This window comes from Prinia subflava, chromosome 3 (assembly GCF_021018805.1).
Source record: "Prinia subflava isolate CZ2003 ecotype Zambia chromosome 3, Cam_Psub_1.2, whole genome shotgun sequence".
Taxonomy (NCBI): domain Eukaryota; kingdom Metazoa; phylum Chordata; class Aves; order Passeriformes; family Cisticolidae; genus Prinia; species Prinia subflava.
Window position 1 is genome coordinate 39,291,222 of NC_086249.1, and position 20,344 is coordinate 39,311,565.

General features: G+C 36.6%; 1 protein-coding gene across 6 annotated transcripts in view; it reads left to right on the forward strand.

Moving 5' to 3' along the window:
* The window catches only part of FRY (FRY microtubule binding protein), a 228,467-nt gene that overhangs the window by 124,525 nt on the left and 83,598 nt on the right, over positions 1-20,344 (forward strand). For all 6 annotated transcript variants that reach the window (XM_063394764.1, XM_063394762.1, XM_063394765.1 and 3 more), the window contains 9 exons: positions 1,081-1,173; positions 1,268-1,366; positions 3,820-3,921; positions 7,113-7,216; positions 7,666-7,774; positions 8,719-8,805; positions 10,637-10,808; positions 11,874-12,006; positions 16,232-16,339. In XM_063394764.1, coding sequence (XP_063250834.1) covers positions 1,081-1,173; positions 1,268-1,366; positions 3,820-3,921; positions 7,113-7,216; positions 7,666-7,774; positions 8,719-8,805; positions 10,637-10,808; positions 11,874-12,006; positions 16,232-16,339 — 1,007 coding nt within the window. The remainder of the gene's footprint in view (positions 1-1,080; positions 1,174-1,267; positions 1,367-3,819; positions 3,922-7,112; positions 7,217-7,665; positions 7,775-8,718; positions 8,806-10,636; positions 10,809-11,873; positions 12,007-16,231; positions 16,340-20,344) is intronic.

Consider the following 20,344-nt stretch of genomic DNA (forward strand, 5'->3'; position numbering starts at 1 on the left):
ACTGTGCATGTAGGAAAACCTCGTTTGCTCAGTTTGGTGAAGTACATTCCAACTCTTGGGGCAGTTTGTCTGTTTGAGTATCTCCATGCAGTGTTTCATCTAAAGCCTCTGTCACAGCAGTGCTGCTGCAGTAGAGAGAGACACTTTCAATGGGTGTGAGCTAATTTCAGGAGCGAGCTCTAGGAGAGCCTGTCTTCCCCCGGAGAGTGCAGAAGCACCTTGGGAAGGCTGGCTGGAGTGACTGAAGCCATGTGTTGTATAATCCTGTTAGCACACAGGAAAAAAATATGCATGATCTGAGGTGTAAACTGCTCTGCATGACTGTGAAGGAAAACTGGTCAGCGGGGACCTTCCTCATACAGTCAGGGGCTGTTTGGGCCTTGAACCTGGAGAAAAAGTAACTGGGGCAATAGGATTTGTCATGCTCAGAGAAGTTGTACACACGAGTGGGTGGATGCTTATCTCCCCTCCCTCACTTCCTGAGCAACACAGCTGTCTGGAGAGTAGTTCACTGCATGTTTAGGATAAAGTCGGCTTTTATTTTTTTCTTAATCCCCAGTTGCAGGCTGGAAATTGTCCTCATGTAGCACAATTCCATATTGACCTTCAATATGCAACGAATCCTAACAATGAAATTCATCCAAAAATATTTACAATAAGATTGTTCATTGCCCTGTGTATCTTACCAGAGAATTGCATTCCTTTTCTGGCCTCTCAAAGCATTGTGTAAAGCAGTCCATGTTGACAATTAGTTTTACTCCTGAAGCTACACACAGGGAAGGCATGAGGTCAGCCCCTGAGTCCACTCCATTTCGAGTCCAAAACACCACCAGGCACAGCTGGAGTCAGTGGAGACTTTCTGGATTAGAGTAACAGCTCCTTGATCTTGACTTATGTCCTGCTTTGTGCTTGCTGCAAAATGCAGATTTAGAAGTTAAGAGGCAAATGTTTTCAGTGGGATTTGTTGGATAAAAATAGCCACTGACACGTGATACGCATTCAGCAAACATTCAGAGGTCTTTATTCCAGCTGATATGCAATTGATGTTTCTTGTTGTTTTGTTATTTTTTTTTTATTTAGGAATGTGCACATTATTTCCTTGAAGTTAAAGACAAAGATATCAAGCATGCACTGGCAGGACTGTTTGTTGAAATTCTTGTCCCCGTAGCTGCTGTGAGTTTATTTTTGATGTTGTTTGCATGATTTTTTAAAATTAAGTAAGACAGCTTGTGAAATAATGTTTTACTAACATGAAATTTTCTTTCAGGCTGTTAAAAATGAAGTGAATGTCCCCTGTCTGAGGAACTTTGTTGAAAGCCTGTATGACACAACCCTTGAACTTTCATCACGAAAGAAACACTCATTGGTTAGTAACCCTAAGAAGCAGAGGTTAAAATTCTTTGTCACAAATATTTCGGAGCAAGACTCTTGGGAAATTACAAAATGTTTTATTTGTGTTGGGCTATAACCAATACATTTCCATTTGCAGGGAAGATTATTGTGTTTCCAGAAAATAACTGTACTTATTTTACTCATAATATGATCTAAATTAGTCTAAATCAAAGATGTTGTCAGCTTCTGGTTCTGTGATTATTAAATGGTTAGCTTTTCTCATAGCTGTTATGTGTAAACATTAGGAGAAGAGGAGAAAGAATAGAGTTCACTTCTTGTCAAGCGAGAACAAATGAGGCATGTGGGAACAACTCTCACGGGGCTTAAATAATACATTGTAGGAAGGAAAAAATGTATAACACATGCCCTTTTAAATCCATAACTTGGCTACTGTGTAGCTCCCTATTTCATTTTTTTTTGTGTGAGATGAACAGTGGCACTGCAGTGTATTTTTGGAATCATGAGTTGATCTGAATTAAATGAGGATCTGAGTCATTTTGATGCTGGCTGCCTTAAGCAGTCTGTCTCTCCAACTGGGTCAGCGCCTGCCAGCACTGTGGCATGAGCTAATTCATGTTGAAGTCTTGGACCTTTTAAGTAAAGAAAGTTTGTCATGTGTCCTCCCTCATTCTAGGGGAAAGTCAAAAAGCCTTCCCTGTTTCCAGTTCTTTCGGCAAATGCTGGTCACTGGCGCTAGTGAAAGCGCTGGGAGGACTGCAGGAGTGTGCCTGAGCTCTCTGCCTGTTACAACATTCCCAGGGGACAGCCAGAGCATCCCCTGGGGCACAGTCCTGATCCAGTTTGGATTGCTGGGAGACTTGAGATGGATTTCTGATTTCACTCTGCTTGCGTTTGTGTGGCTCTGTTCCGCTCTACCAAGTTAATAAAACATTGTTGGAGCTGCAGCAGGGTAGAGCTTTTCTGTACAGTTTTTACATTAAATAGAACTTCCCAAACTGTGGCCATACTTGCCAAAGTCAATACCACATTCTTGAGAAAAGATTGCACAGCTGGGCCTCTGCATTTGATTGCTTGTCTGCACATACCACACTGGAGGCTACATAGTTAAAAGTGACAAAATAGAATAGATTCTTGTGAGGGTGTGATTAGAAATACAAACATTGCAAGGAGGAGGAGGAGGGGAAAGGCAAACAGTTGATAAAAATAGCTGCAGTGCATATTTCCAGGCTTCCAGGAAGAAAGCACACTCCTTAAAGTCTGAACACAACCAAGACCAGTGTTTGGTGAATCCATGCACGCCCTGCACAGACAGGATGGGGGACTTCATCTTGCTTCGTTTTCTGTCTAAAAGTACCTCATATGAGCTAGTCATTAAGGTTCTCTTGGTAGTGAATGGAGAGAATTAGGAAATTCCAGGAGATGCTTTATCTTCCCTGCTAGGGATCTTCCCTAGGATGGGTTGTAACACTCTTGGAATGTCACTAAACTCTGTGATCCAATCTAGTACTCAACTGTATAGTAGGAAAGTCTTCTGTGAGAAGACTTCAGTTATCCTGTCCTGTATGTATTTGGGACATAAAGGTTATAAAAATAAAAATTAGTGTACATTTGCCATTTGATCAAGAAATTAACCTAGCTATAGATAGTTTATGTTTTGTGTTACTGGAACAGAAGCTAAGATTTGTGATGTCTTTATACTTCGAGCTGTGACTGAAATTAGAATTTAGAGATAATTTTTAGAATAATTCATCTTCAAGTGAACATTACCTTATTTTTGGCTAAGACCTTTTAAGTCCTGATTGGATTTATTAGCATTACAACTGAAACCTTAGTCTTCTTGAAATAGCAGAGTCAGTTTTAGGTGCATTTTAGCCTATTTTTAGTAACATTTACAAGTTAAAGTAAGTGTTGATGAAGAGACTGGGTTCCAGTATTTCAGCTTCTGTGTTCTGGCTTGCTTGTTTTTATTTTTCGCTTCACAAGCTCTAACTCCCAGCAGATCCTGGCATTCCCTGTATTTTAACACAATTCTTTAGGGTGTTTGATGTGTCTCCCGGTAAATATTGTGACTGCAGATTTTGAGGAGTAATAGTCATCTGATTCCTAAGTTCCAACAGTCTCTATGGGTCCTGTTGTTATAATAATAAAGTCTAGTTATTTCCATGCTTTTGTTTCTCGGTAAACTGACAGAACTTAGCCCTGAGAGTCTGTAAAATTGTACCCTATCTTACGCTGCTGTGAGTACTCAGTTGCTTTTAGTTCATCCGTGAAGCGTATCTGTAACAGCTGTAGAGAAAGCTCCTTTTAAATAGTACAACAAGTAGTTACAAGTGTGTTCATGTTGGCTAACTTGTATTGCGCGAAATGGAGGAGTTAGAACTTCAGGTTTACAGTAGCTCTATGAAGTTAGTTTTGTGTTGTGTAGGCATGCAAATAACACTGTATGGACATCCATTTCTTGTTTAGGCTTTGTACCCCTTGGTAACATGCCTGCTTTGTGTCAGTCAGAAGCAGTTCTTCTTAAACAGATGGCATATTTTCCTCAACAACTGCCTTTCCAATCTCAAGGTTAGTATCTCCTGGTTTTAATACTGTATTCAGACATCACTATGCACTGTTGATCTGCATCATAGCCTTTTTAGGTAAATGTACTGAGGTATTGCTATTTTCTGATTCCATACATGATTTTATTCCTGACAGTACAAGTTCTTTAGCTGTGCATGTTTTTTCAATAGCAAAATAGTATTCTTGGGCCTAGTTTGAATTTCTGCTGTTCCTCTAACTCAAACCAAGCCTGTCAAACGCTTGTGAAACAGAAAAAAATCCTGATGAGTTATCAGATTGAGTGACATACCAAAACTGACCTAAAAGTAACTTGATTTTTTTTCACAAAAACATTAGAAACAAAGAACTTGTTATTACTTTTTCAAAATGGAACTACTTGTAGGACATTGATTCCACTTTTTGTTTCACTCATGTTAAATGTTTGCATTACAAAAACCCTAAACTGTTTCAAGTCTTTTCCTCCATGTATTCCTCCATTGTTATTCCTTTGCCGTTTGTTAGATCTTTGAGGTTTAAGTTGGCTTTCCACTGCAATCTGCTGTGGTTCCCAGGCTGCACATACTGTTTGGTGCACATGTGCTGGTTATCATTACTGCTCCTCCACATGCCTTTTACTTTTGCAATAACTCGTGTCCCGTGCCATGCTAAAACTGCATGCCTGTGAAAGGATGGTCCTGTGCCCACCTGAAACGGGCAATATAAGAAACACAGTGAAGTGATTAAAGCAAATAAAGGGCCTCCCAACTGTGTCTTATGAACCAGTGGTTAGGAGGCTTCTGCTAACAGCACACTTCAGACTTCACACAAACATCACATTTCAGCCACTGTCTCAGCCCAGAGGCAAATATCCGTTTTCCAAAAGTTGAGTTCTCAAGCTTATTAAAAAGGTATATATTACATCCTTTTTTGCTGTTGCTTTCTGGTTGTGCTTTTTCTCTGTCTTAATCAAACAATTTGTACTGATTCTCTTCATATGGATCCTACTGTTAGAATAGCTCTTCAGAATGTTCAGTCTGTCTAAGGATATCTTTCTGCCAGTATCTGAATACCTTACTTTTGCTGATGATGCATTAGAATCTGACTTGCAAAGAGAGTCAGAAAACAAGCATGTTGTTATTGAAACTAATTTTATGGGGTTTTCTGCAGTCATACAAGCTTCAGAAAAGGCAAAGCTAGCTGGAAATATATATTTTTCTGAAAATTAAGGAGATCCTGACAAATTACTTGAAACCATCAGAGAAAATATAAGAAAAGTTGGTCCTATCTTACTGACTGAAAATAAAATTGAAATTTGTCTTGTGACTTGTAATCTATTGATATTTACTTCAGTTTCTAGGGCTCTCAGATTAATGTGGTGATTAATTAATGTGCTGTTTAATTAATTCAGTCTTTACTTTGGGGAGAAAGTAAGGTTGCTGAATACGTGGCTAAAGTAAGAAAGTGGTTGGCCACTCCTTCCCAGTACAAAGAAAGAGGTGCCCCGACCATTGAAATAATCTTTTAACTGGACAAGGTGGCACCTCAAAACCCAAGACAAACTCACACAGCTGGAGGAAGAGCTGGAAATCCACCCCTTAGAGGGAGAGTTGTGCACATCAACACCATGAACTTGGACAGATCTTGCTCATGGACGTGCCCATGATATCCCTGGATGTATCTGAGGCTTTTTATCATCTTCCTCTTAATCGTGTTTCTGCCATGCAGCTTGCTGTTCTGATAAAAAAATGGTCTACTGTTTTTTGAAAACTCCAATGATACTGATCTCAGCCCTTTTCTCCTCCCTCTCTCCCAATGGCCCTCACAGCTAACTATCTCATCACTGGGATATTTGGACATTTGCTAACAGATAGCTTCCTCCTCTGCTACACAGCCTACTACCTTAACTCAGTTAGCCAGAGCCTGCTGTTTTCTTGAAAGCTTTGGAATAAGAATAAATTTTGATAAAAGTTTTGATAAATGTACTTTGTCACCTGTTCAAAAAATAAAATTCTTAGGTCTGAATTTTACAAGGACTGATATGATTATAACTGAAAAATGAATTGAAGATAAGCAGGTTAATAAACAAATTGATTGTAATGAGTTTTATTATTTTAAAATCCTGCAGAGATTGATGTGCCAAGTAAACTTTGGCATTCCTTTTACTACTTCTTCTAAACATGTGTGACAACCATTGTATGCTGCTATAATAAACAAAAAAAAGTTTTCTATCCATATAAAAGTTTATTGCATAAAATGTGTTGTCAAGGAGTTGAATGGAAATTGGAGCCCAAAAACACTGTTTCTGTTCCTAAGCTTGTGACAGATGCCATGTTGAAAGTTGAAGTTGTCTCCCATTTCACTAGCAAATTGTCTTCCCATCATTTGCAGGACTCAGACCAATGCACATTCAGGAATTACTGATGGCATCAGTTGCCGTTTCTTTGATCAAACCGCAGTCTCTGATCTGTAACTCAACATTTGTCTGCAAAAAATACCTCAGATTTTTGCCAAGGAGAATTGCCCTGTGGGCCAGGCAAACCTTATCTCAGGTCAAAGTGTACTGGACTCCTTAAAAGTTTAACCCAGCAGATGGCCCAGCATGTGGGAGACCATCTGACGGGACTGCGCTTACTTGTTTTTTACTCAGAGAGCCCTTACAACTGCCACAGAAACAGAAACCTGCATATGACTGAAGAGACACAAAGACAATCCTGTACTAGTTTCTAAAAATAAACAGCAATCAGACAGATAAACCAATTCAGTCCAGCTTCAGTCCATGTTAATCAGGCTAGCCACAGATTTTTGTCCTTTCACTTTTTGAGTATGTGATTCCTTTATCTGTTTCTCATACCAGACCTCCACCATAGGGCAACAGCTTTTGAATGGATGTAATGTACAGAATAGAAGGTTTTCTTTTCATAGTCAAATTGTGGGGGTTTTCAAACAGAGATTTTATATTGTAACATGTATCTAATTTAACTAACTTGATACTTGGGTTTTTCAAAACTTAGGTAATAACAGAAGCAGGTTGAATGCTCGAGCATTCTACAGCTACAGGAATGGAGCACTGAGCAGTTAGATAGTTAGATAGAGCAGTGAAGCTCTATTTTTTTGTAGTTTCATTATCAAAATGCTGAGCCTTGGCCTCCATTAAGTGTTGAACTTCCTTGCTAGTTTGTGCCTGAAGTTTTTTCTTATGTGATATGTTTCTCTAGAATAAGGACCCAAAAATGGCTCGAGTTGCACTGGAATCTCTGTACAGACTACTGTGGGTTTACATGATCAGAATTAAATGTGAAAGCAACACAGCTACCCAAAGGTAAAATGCTTTATTTGTAAAGAAAATCCATTGTAGAGTGAAGAGGTTTTATAGTTCTCCAGAATTCCTTCAAATTGAACCTATTTCTGTTGTGAAATAAGAAACTCAACCATACACAAGAAAATATTGCCTCTTGTGGCACTGTCAGTTATTCTGTCACCTGTAAAATTGCTGTATAAAGTGTTTCTGCTTTTGGAAAAATTAGAAGTCATTCCTTGCTCAGTGTAAGTTAAAAATACTTTTGTAGTGGCCATTGACTGGTTAATTTACATGTAATGTAGTAATGAAATGAAATAATGACACTGAATTTGTAGCAAAGGCGCAGAACCAGATAGCCCATTACATTTTCATTTCAAGGGAAGCTTTTTCTGGTCTTTCTAAATCGAGTTTCATGCTAAATGAAGGTCTGTGAGGTCCAAAAATGATTAATGTTTCTTTTTCTTTTGCAGTCGACTTATTACTATTGTCACAACCCTTTTCCCAAAAGGGTCCCGTGGTGTTGTGCCAAGAGATATGCCTCTAAACATCTTTGTGAAGATAATACAGTTTATTGCACAGGTATGGGAGAGCCATGCATGTATCCTTCCATATAATGAATAATAATTTCTCAATAATGAACAATATTTTCTCAATGATAAATTAAAAAATAAGTAAACTTCTAAATTTTTTGCAACCCTGTTGACGTTATCTTTCTTGCAGGTAATGATGAAATTGACTGAGCTGGGGCAAACTTCTTTTGAACAACAGTTTTTGATTAACCTCATTCCATTGAAAATAGATTGAAATGTGTTCATGTCAAGTCACTTGTAATTTTTGTCAGTTTTTAAAATTTCCAGCAAGTCAAAAAATGCATTTGTTGACACACTCTGACTGTCAGTAAAGTTCAAAATAATAGGCAATATTTCATCCTGATACTGAATCATCCCTGCTGTACAGGACAATAAGTTGCACTGCTTTCATAGCAGTAAGTGAGATGTCAACCAAGTTCACCATGGAGTTGAGACATGTAGTTTTCATCAGTTCAAATAGGAACTGCTAAGATAGGTTAACCTGCAGTGCTGGAAGTCTCATCTCTTTTATGACTTAAATTCAGAAAATTTTCCCATTGAGCAAAGCACTTAAGCACGTACTTAAAGTCTCTGAATAGGAATGAAGCAAACAGATGCTTAAAATCTTCCCTTAACTGTGCCATCTGTGAACAAGTTCTCTTTATGTAAAATACTGTGTTAGTGCCATAATTACTGCAGTTTAAATGAAATAATTAAAAGCTTTATTTCCAGAATGGATCATTTTCTGTTTAAATGCTATACATTTTTGATTTTGTCAACATAAAGCATTGTTAAAAGCTTAGATCTGATAATAAGTTCTACATACTTCTGAAAATCTGTTTTTCCATATATTTAAATAAACCCGGATTAAACTGGTTTCCAGTGTTCTGTAGCCCTAATGAAAATAACCAGAAGTGAGCAGCTTAATGATTTGCAGTATTTTTGCTATTTTAGGAACGTTTAGATTTTGCAATGAAAGAAATTATCTTTGACTTCCTTTGTGTTGGAAAACCAGCAAAAGCTTTCAGTCTCAACCCTGAGGTATGATGTACATCTGCTTTTTGCCCCCTTTTTTTTCTTTTATTTTTTTTTCCTTTTTTTTTTCTTTTTTTTTTTCCTTTTTTTTTCCTTTTTTTTTTCTTTTTTTTAAGTTAGTATGTATATATTGTATTGTGCTACATTTACTTCCTGGTTACACTCTAAGCATGCTTTCACCTTTGTCCAGTTTTCAGGCCAAATCTTGAATCTGATTTATTGGTAAAATACACCTGTGAACTTCTATCTGTAAAATGTCACATTGTTTATGCCTTTCAGATGTTTTCTCAGTGAAGAATATCAAATGTGAACTAGTGCAAATGTATAAAACAAAAAGTATAAATAAAACTATTGGTCTCAGTATGTCCTTGTCACTCTGCTGTGTTACATGAAACACTTTAAACTCTTTTAATATGACAATAATTTTTCTGTAATGGTGTCAGTGTTTTTCAAAACAGTTTTGCTGAGAGTAGATGATGCAAGGAAGCTTGAAAAAGGAACTACTCTAATAAAATTTTACCACTCTGACCAGCAAAACTCCACTGGTGTTGGTATCATGAGTCAGCTTCCCAGTGCTTTTCCTAGAGAAAAGAATCAGAAATTTGAAAAACTTTTCCAAAAAATCAAAATATAAATAAGTATTAAATGAATAAAAATTTCTCTTAAAAATATACAATTCCTTAAAATTTTGAAAATATTTTCTTTTGAAAATTAAGAAAAAATAAAAAATAATTTGGGATCCTCTCATAAAACCTGTCTGTAATAGTATTGCAGAATTAAACTGTTGTATCTATTCACTAAGATGTTAAAACAGAGTGATTGCCTGGCACAAATTGTACTGGCTACAAAAAATGTGGAAAAGTAGATTAAGCTTTCTACTGTCAAAAACAGGAAAAATGAAAGGCAAGCTTTACTTTGAACACAGCTTTCATCTTTCTGTAGCAGAGCAAAAAAAGATGAAACAGAATTTTTGAGCGGGCAGTCCGCACCATGCTCTGGGTCAGCCACCTGCAGCATTGACTGAGAAAGGTCCTACAAAGAACATTTTGTGTTAGCCCAGCTGAGAGGGGGTGGACATAGTCCTTAGCTTCTTGTTGAATCAACATCTGAAATTTTACTGTTTCTCAACACCATTGTAAGTCTGAAAAAAAAAAAAGACATTATAGCGCCACTTTTTTATGTACGTAGACTTTAGCATTCTAAGTAAGAAAAATCCCCATAATCTGTGTAAATGCATCTCTGGGAGACTGTCAGTAGGACAGGCTCTTAGTTTTTGGAACACATTCCAGAGAAATTGAAAACATTCTAATCTTTCAATCACTGCAATGCAGAGCTTGCAAGTTTTCCTCTGGTGCATTCCCAGAAGGCATTCAGGTCACTTAGATTCAACTTCCTAATATTTTCACATCGTAGTTTTGGCATTGAGCATCATTCCGGACTTTTCTCTCAGTATGATTAACCCTGGGGCCTTTCAAGACAGTTATTGATCTTTTTTCTTATAACAGATGTAGGTCATTCGTGTTTAACTGAAGTTCCATTTAAGATGCATTGCTGCACTGCAGATCATATCCAGGTGTTTTATCCTGAAGATAAAAAGATAATGTGCTAATGCAAATACCTAAAGTTCTGAGAGGGGAGTGCACTGCTCACAGTGGAGATAAGAATTCACTCTTTATTTCATGGGCAATTTTTGTGAAATATATCAGACTAGTTAATGTAGTGAAGATAAAGAAAAAGATGCCTGCAAGAGCATTCTCAAAATTTCAAAGTGAATGAAGAATTTGAGTAGAATATGATTATTTGATTATGGTACTCATCCATCTTCTAAACTTCACAGAGAATGAATATTGGCCTGAGAGCTTTCTTGGTAATTGCTGATAGCTTGCAGCAAAAAGATGGTGAACCGCCAATGCCAGTGACTGGAGCTGTCCTTCCCTCTGGAAATACTCTCAGAGTGAAGAAAACGTATTTGAGCAAAACTCTTACAGAGGAGGAAGCTAAAATGATAGGTCAGTAAGAGAATGGACAATAGAGAAACTTGTGTGGAAATGGATGTGAACATGTCTTCACTACTTGAGCAGAATAGTTTATTACTGTTAAATATTTGAATTATTTTTTGTATTGTAAGCATTTAATGTATTGTGTGTTGTAATGAAATGTATGGTTCAGTTTGCCAAATGCTGCTTTTCATAGGTTATTCTGAAAATTTCTCATGCTCCATAAGAGATAGCAACCTGTATTCTGGGAGGAGTTAAAGACACAGGTAGTCTTTAATCTTTCAGTGCTCATAGCTGTGTTTATTCATGGATATTCATCCTATTAGAAAAAATGTCTGTGCTTGAAGACATACCAGCTTTGAAAACCATCAATGATTCCATTGATAGCCTCATTTTAATTGCAATATCTTAAACTTTCAAAATGGCAAAACTTTTAAATGTAAAATAATGTTGTACTGAAGGGCCTAAGTTAATAGCACTGCTTTCTTGGGCTTCAATGTAGAACAAGAATCCTATGCTGTAGAAGAGCCTCTCGATTATGCTCTGAAGGTGCCTGGTTTTGTTGGCATTAAAAAAAAAAAAAGAAAAAAAGAAAAAAAAAAAAAAAGAAATTTCACTGCTCATTTTTACACTTCATTAAGTCCTCAAAGTTACATGAGTGAGATGAAGTCTACACCAGTGGCAAAGACCTGTGCTGTGCTAGATCATTGTAGTAATATCAAGAAAATAAGCAGTGTAAGACCCACTGCTGCTGGAGTATTTAAAGTATTTGAAGTATTTGAAGATAGTATTCAATAACAAATGTTTGCACTATTAAATTCTTGTAGTAGCCATTTCATTGCTGTTTTAGGATCCAGTAGTTCAGTTTCCATGTATAATATGTAAGCACTTCTTTGGGAGCAGGCAACATATTCTGGTTTTGGATCAGGATATCATTACTAGTGGAATATGCTATCTCATGGGCAATGCATTTTTCTTACTTCATGCAACACAGCATGAGTAAGCAACTTTCTTTTTCAGAATATATATATGTGTCTATAAAAATCCCCAATTATACAAAAACACATATTTTTGCAGGTATGTCATTATATTATTCTCAAGTAAGGAAAGCTGTGGACAACATCCTCAGACACCTTGACAAGGAAGTGGGTCGGTGCATGATGCTAACCAACATACAGATGCTTAACAAAGAACCTGAAGACATGATTACGTGAGTGCTAAAGAACACTAGTTCCCATGAAACATGGAGATGTCATTTCGGAACTTTTTCTCTATTTCTGTCTATCATGAGTCATCAGAGAAACAGCAAGAAACAGGAACATTTAGCTTAATTGGTATATACTTCAAAAAAAATGTTTATGACAAGTTGATTGTGCTTCTTTGAATGCTGTAGTGTTGTGGAACTGAAGGTGATCTTGCTGCAGGTAAAATCATGTGTGAATCCTATGGTTGTTAAGATGGTAGAAGTAGAATGCTAAAGTAGAAAACGTGGCAGCCTATGCTCACAACACTGTCTCAGGGTATATTTGCGTCACTGAACTTCAAAATGAATGCAATGAATTCTGTAAATCCCTATTAATAATAATATTCCAAAATTCCCTTTGCTCTGCGTGCCTGTAATCAAAGTCAAATCTTAATTAAAAACCCAAGTAATCTTGTGATAAGGCTTGGATTTAAGCAGTATCCCACTGGAACAGAATCAAACCAGTGTGCTTCAAGCTGTGTTGAACAGCACCATTTTTCATTTTCATCCAAAATTATTAGTGAGGGAAGTTTCCCAGAGAGAGTTCTGGTGAGATGAACATCAGGTAGAAGTTAGAGACACAGAAACATCATCTGATACATGCAGAGCACAGATTATAGAGATCCCAACTGAAAGGAGACCTTGCATATCTTTCCTGTTTGAGCAGTGGACATGGTTGTTATTCTACAAAAGGAACAACCCCTGATAAAAAGTTTGAGATGAAATGAAAAGGACACTGGTCTCTTCGAGATTTTTTACATTTACTGCCCGAAGAAGTCAACTTGCTAGGAATACTGTGAGTGATAGACTGACTGCAATGACTGGCCAAATTGAACTACCTTGAACAACTGATACAATCTTCATGTTTTTGTTCCTCTGCCCTTATTTGTTGCAGTGCCTCTAGGTGAGACTGTAAGCTGTGTCACCAGCATTGTCTTACTTTGTTTATATTCATAGCTAATATTACTATCCAATAATATTTCATGCTTTTCTTGTAGTCTTACCCCATGTCCTGTTCAGCTCTCACACCCAGTGTTCATAACCATTTTGGTATTCAGGCTTTTGTGGTGGGGAAAGCGAGTTTTGAAACTCACATTTTATTCCCAAAAGATGATTGCACAGTGAAACCTTGGGCACTAAGATAAGAAGTGTACTTAGTCTTTGCTATAAATATCCTGTGGGTGGTTTCTCAGCATCACCAAAATGTTGTTTATTTTTGGAGTCAGTGAACAAATAGACTCAAAAGAGTTTTAAATTTCAGAAAGTCTTAAGATTTGGTAGTAACTCTTGTCAGAAACATGCAGATTGGAATATTTAGACATGTAAGTTACTGCTTTTTGTGTTGTACTTTATATCCAGATGAGCTCTAATCTAATATATATACCAAAAACCACAGCAAACCACAAGGCAAAACCAAAAGCAAACCACATTGAAACATATTTTTACTTGTTTTTTCAAGGGAAAAAATATCTGGGATGCTTAATTATCACTTGATCTAAAATCATGTGAACTCACAGAAAAACATCAGTAGCTGTTACTATGAGGATTGAAAATGATCCTTTCAAAAACTACATCGGGGATATGTGGGAGAGCCAACATTGTTTTTATGTAATTGCATCCCATTTTATATATGGAACTCTATGTTTCACTAGAGTTACATATTTATTTTGAATTCTTATGGGCTTTAATTGGTAGATATCACACTATATTTATGTACATTTTAAAGTTATTGCTTTTGTCATAGTTACATAAAGTTTCTGTGTAAAGTGTATGTAGTGAATACCATAGTGGTATTTTTATTAATAAATAAAATAAGAGTCAGAGGGAAGTAGCTAGACAGTGAGCAGACATAACATTGTAAAGTATGCAGCTTCTGGAATTTTCTTTGGCAGTCTTAGATTTGCTTCTAGACAGTATTTAATTACTGATTAAGTATTTATTGTTGAAGTAATAAATGCCAGTATGGAGGGTCTTATTAAAATCCTGAGTAAGAAACATCCTTTGCATCCTGCACTGGGATACGAATTTTAATACTGGTTATAATCACTTTCCAACATTTAGTTAGAACAGGGCATCCATTTTTCTCAAATACAAACCTGTTCTTGCAAGTACTTCAAAGGCTCCCCTTGCCTCCCTCGCGTGCTGTGCCTGGTAGCTCAGATGGTAAGTTGGGAACTTGAACCTGAGGTTTGGATCTTCTCCTGCTGCTCTTCTGAGCAGCTGATAAGCCACAAAACACCCACAGATTTTATATTTATAAATAATTACTCATTTGCCTTCAGAAGAGTTTCCTCTCAAACTATTGTTTTACAAGTCTCCATTTGAAATGCACAAACTTTGCCCTCACTATGGTCTGAGCGTAAGGAAACTCTGCAGTTCATTTTCCATTTCAAGTCATCAAGGAAGACTTGTTTGCCAGAATTCCCAATGGCACTTTAGTGTTTACAACTGTAAAAAGTGTAGGATTTTGCACTAGTTATTAATCCAGCTAGTATTTGCTTTAGTGATAATACTTGAAAGGGATTTGTCTATGATCAGATTCTCAGTGAGATGTTGTATTTTACTCCTTTTCCAGTCAGTTGCTGACACCCTTCAAGTTCTGTTAGAATACAAATGCAGTGAGACAGAGATAATGAATCATGAATATAGTTTCTCCTTACTGTACCATTAAGACAGTTAACTAAAAATATGTCAACATTTTATTCATATAATATATCCAAGCTGATAAGTAGGGTGTTAAGAGAATGTATGGTATTCACTGAACGTATGGTATTCACTACAAAGCTTTCTTTAATCTTTGAATTAAGTCTAATATCAGTGTATGCCTTTTCTGTACTCACTGAACTGTAGTCAGTGTTACTCACTGGAATATCGAGTACAGAAAGTCTTCTTTTGCACTGCATTGCATCCAGGCTTTCTCTGTGACTGAACACAAAAACGAGATACCCAAATGCAATGTCCTCTGACAGAGTAACCAGGGCAATGGACTGGGGTGTAGGAAAACTAAGCTCATTTTTTGTTTTGTCACTCCATTTCAGTGTGGTGTTAAGTAGCTGACAATGCTTCTTGGTGTCTCTTTTTCCCCCCTCACTCTTTTCTAGTTCTATTGGAAGCATATTAAAAGAGGAACAGTCTTTCTCTGCATGTTTATAATATGGTCTCTAAATAGGACCTTACTTTTTTTGATCCTTCCAAAGCATATTCTAGGCTAATAATTAATAATATTGTGGGAAAGACTGCACAGTTTGAAATGCTGTTATGCTTTGGTAATTTCCTCTACACTCCATCATCAGATAATAGATGATTGAGATAAAAATGAGCAAATAAAAAGAAAACCACACTTTGGAGTCTATCTGAGGGACTTATTTAATATAAAGACTTACCGAAAATGTTGAAAACAAGTCAGAAAACAACTGCATCTGTTTTGAAAATAATCAACAGCTGAAACTTAAGCTACTTTTAGAAGACTCATGGCCTTCCAACCTAGTGTTTGGTTCATGCTGAACTTTGTGCTTATTGACTTTCACAGGCTGTTAGGGAACATTTGTGCCATTTCACAGATTAGAACACCCTTAGGGCTGCTAAAACATGTTCTAGCTGATAAGAATTGCCAAAATGCTGTTATCTCTGGCAGTGATCAAGAGAAACTCTCTGACCATACCTACCTCTAAATTACACACCTTTTTCAGTATAAAAATATATCGTGATGGTTTTCCATGGGTTTGTCCTCTGTTGGGGGAAAATCTCTGTATCTTCAGTCATGCTATTTGAACTTGTTACACATCTGCTATTTGCTTTATACAACTGGGGAAATATAGCTGCCTATGGTGGAGAATACCCCAGCTCTTTCTTCATTGCCTCATCCAAAGCTTGCATCATGTAAATGCTGATCTTGAGGGAGAAATCCTCCTACGTTATACCATCATTTTTTATAGAAATGCCAGTTCCTCTCAGAGAGAAACAAATGCATTATTAATAATTGATTTTTCAAGTAATGTATAGACATGATGCATGAAAAATGTCAAAATCAAAACCACTTATTCAATGGAAAAATGCATTCATGTTTCCTTCTTATTTCATTATAGTGTCTACCTGTCCATCCTGATGTTCTTAGTAGGCCTCTGGCACTAGAGGTGGATCATTTAACACAGCTCCTTCTTAAGCTTGTCAAAATTCTGTTTTAATTTTTCAGTGGTGAAAGAAAACCAAAAATCGATCTGTTCAGAACATGTGTTGCTGCTATTCCTCGATTACTTCCTGATGGAATGTCAAAACTCGAGTTGATCGACTTGCTGGCAAGGTAAGCTGTACAAGCAATGAGTGACTGCTCCAGGGGAACGGTGTGAAGAGCTGAGCCACAGAATTTGTAACTGTTTCCTTTTATATATGCTTGCGAAAAGTATATTGCTTTTATATAATAAGATATATAAGATATATAATAAGATAGATAAGATATAATAAGATAGATAATAAGATTTTAATAATTAAGAATTGCTCTTAATGAATTGGGCAGAGATGTCCTAGCATCTTTTTACAGTTTTTGTGGTTTTATTATGGTTCAGAATTTTATGAAAAAGTTGGTATGTCCTCCAGAATTCTTTCCTATCAGTATGTAGGTGACATGATATTTGCTATTATTCAAGAAAGTCACTACATATTACTGTTTTCTAACCATCACAGCATTCTGATTAACAGGAGAAAACTTCTTTTGTGTAATGGAAAAACATGGAGATACCTGTTTAGTTTTGATTTATGATTCCCACATGTCTCTTAGGTAAAACAGAATGTACTAGATGTGGTACATTACAAAAACCTTTTTACAATACCATTTGTTAAATTGATTTTTGTTTTTGTTTTTGTTTTTATTTTTATTATTGTAAACCATAAATAAAGAAAATATAAGTTTAAAGAATATTATATCCCTCCATTTAATTTGTCTGAGTAGACTTCACTGAGCAAGGTAGTCTACGACATGACTGCTACACCACTTAGGTTTCAGGACATCAAATCAGTGACTTGTGGCAAATAATTATGATAAAAGGTGCTGGTCAGTACAGAAAAGTCTGTTACATTTCAGTTCAAGTGACCAAGGTTCCAGCTTGTGTTCTTTATGTAAGTGGATTATGGTATTAAATTGAATCAAGAGGGCTTTGCAGGGTATTGCTGTCAGGAAACTGTGGCAAACCAAACTTTGGCACCCTGTTACTGCTTTTCAAGCATCACAGATGTGGGAAAGGCAGATGTGGGAGCCAGAAGGCTACATACAAAACCATTTTTTTCTGCTCTATAAGCAACTACCTCCAAGTGACGTGCTAAAGCAGTGAAACAGTTGATTCTGGTAGTAGTGGGGAGTGCAGACAGCCAAACAATCCAAATCATCAGCCAGAAGTAGGTGTGCTGCAGTGGATGGCCAGCCTGATTTCCTTGTGTGCACATTGTATGGTATAAATCACTTGCAGGCTGTTTTAAATCATTACATTATTAAATTATACAGATACCTGATTAAACACTTGCATCAATTCTGCTTAAGGAAAATTTAAAAGGACATGTTTTCCTTTAATCCAATATTTTAACTAGAGTTCTATCCGTATTAATGGCCTTAACTGAGCTGGTAAAAAGCACGTATCTGTTCAGGTCACAGCTCTTCAATCACAGGATTGTCCAGGCCAGACCTGTCACTACTATTAAGAAAATTTGGAGACCAGAGTGAGTTTCTTTATAAATTAATGTACCCTCCTTAAGACTCACAACTGTAATATAATCACTGGTGTCTCTCTATTCTGTTAGCAAACTTCATTCAGAAAAGGTCAGCCGTGATTCTAACTATTTCTTGGGTAATTGCCCTGCTGGGACAATGCAAGCCGTAAGTTTGCTGAGTTATCTGACTCTGTGAAAAGAAGTGAGACGTCAAGAGAGCTGAGGCAAGCTTCTCTAGAGCAACTTCAGAAGCAATTAGATGCTCAGCCTTTCCCCAAGAAGGCAAACTTTGGAAATCTGTTCTCCCCTCTTACGTGTACTCATGCTACAGCATCTTTGAGACATTGATGATTTGAGTCATATTCCTAAGTGTAAGCAATGGAAACACAAATTAGGCAAAATAGGTAGGTCCATAATAGGTTAGGAAACAATTAACAAACAGTTTGTGGTTCAGAAGACATGTAGAGTGGTGTTGAATCAACTGGGTAAGGTCTCAGTATTGCAGAGCAGGATCACAAACTGAACAGATACAAAGAAATGATGTTCCTGTAAAAAGACAAACTATATTCACATATATAGGTCTAGAACGTTTTCAAAAAATTTCTTCTGGTCTAATCAATATCAAGGATGCCTGATTTGGAGAACAGATGCAAGCTGGGGCATTGTAGTTGAAGAAGAGACTGACCAGAGACCAAGGGGGAGAAAGAGAAGGGAATTGAAAAAATTATGTCTATTTAGTCTGGGACAGCAAAACTATCTTCAAAAACATACCTTCGAAGAAGAAAGTAATAAACTGTTTAAAGAATTAGTACCTGGCCTAGACATAATGTAAATTACCAGAATGGCCCAGCACCAGAGCTGCTACATTTTGTATGCTGTCCCATGTTTATTTGAGAACAGACTGACCACTTCTCCGAATTTTGAAAATGTAGGCCCAGAAGCTAAGCATCTGCAGTTCTAAAGAACTCTACATTACAATGTTGTGTGTTCTGGGTCAGGAACTAGACTCAATACAGAGATAAGAAACTTAGAAAAGTTAAGGTTTCAGTTTCTCCCTGTTTTTTAAAAGGACACTAGAAGCTGTTCTGCCAGGGATTTCTGTGGGCCTGTGCTGTTGAGATAGAAAGCTGTTAAATATTTTCTTTTCGCAAGAGATAAAGTTACGTCTTTCAGTTAATTGGTTCTTATATTCACAGTTTGGTTTGAGTTTTTCATCCTCACAACATGTGTTGTTTGGTGGTTTTCAGGAGTCTGTAAGTCAGACATTTTTCCAGGACAGCTGTATTCAAGTTATAAACCATGAAGCAGATGTTAAGTATATACTGCCCCTTTTGCCCTTCCGCTGCCCACTGCAACCATTCATTACAAATTCCTGAGTAGGCCTTAAATTTAACTGACTCAAGTGCAAACAAACAAACCTGTACTTGCTTCCTACACTGCCTGTCATGCAGTGGTAATACAGTGATGCATGCTTATGCTCAATTTGAATTTCATTTTGTTAGATAATGCCACTGGGCAGTTACTTGGTCTTGGGAGATGTCTTTTGTATCCTCTTCTCTGTTATTGCTTTGTGTCATTGTGAATGTCATTTCATGGACGACTTAATTGTGGTCTCACAAGGTTTTGCTTGTTTATCTGGTGTTGGCTGTCCAAAAGGGAGACAAAGATGATCGTTTCTTAGCACAACAAAATACTCTGTTCCTAAATATATATAGAAATTCACATGGTTATTAAAGCGTAATAGTTATTTTTGGAGTCCCACTCGCCAGGGGTGAATTTTTATGGCAGTTATTTTCTTTTCACTTAAATAAAATGTTCCCTGCCTCCAAATTAGGCAGCTATAATGAACCAGATTTTTTTGTGAACCACATCTCATCATACACTTCCAACTGAATGGACTTTGGTTCCACTCCATTTGCTATTTTGGGTTTTTTTCTCCTAGCTTTCTGTCCATTTCATTATAATGAGTACACCTTTTCAACTGTGTAGATTAAATGTAGATAAAATACTTTGAAAATGAGTTCTAACACACTGCTGAAAGTTACAGTCTCGTGGGTAATTAAAACAAAATGCATCATAAAGGCAATGAACCAAAAATTGCAGTGAACACTAATCTGAATTTACTTTATTCTGCCAACTTCTAACATAGAAGTGATTTGATAATTTCTGTGTCAAAAGAAAGTATAAATTTTTTTTATGTTGAGAAGGACTTCGGCATGATGCAAATAAAGAAGAAAATGAAATTTGAAAATGGGATCTGAAATGTCACCATGTTTCAGAAGGACTTTGAGGTGTTCCTTTGTGTTTCTAAAAGTATAGAAAGTCCTGAGGCTCATTTCCCCATGTCCTCATTCTAAGTTCTTTAAAATATAAAGCAGTTTTTGATTCCAGTGCCTCATTTTAATTCTTTTTGGAGATTTGCTTTGATTAGTTGTGATTTGCATCTTGGCTAAAGATTTCTTTTAACTGTTAGCTGACCTGTTGCTATTCTTTTATATTTTATATATGTTTAAAATATAATATTTTATAATGTTTACAAATGAATAGATAAAATCTGAAATTATGTATTTATTAGTAAGCCTTTTATTATCATACCTACATGGAATTT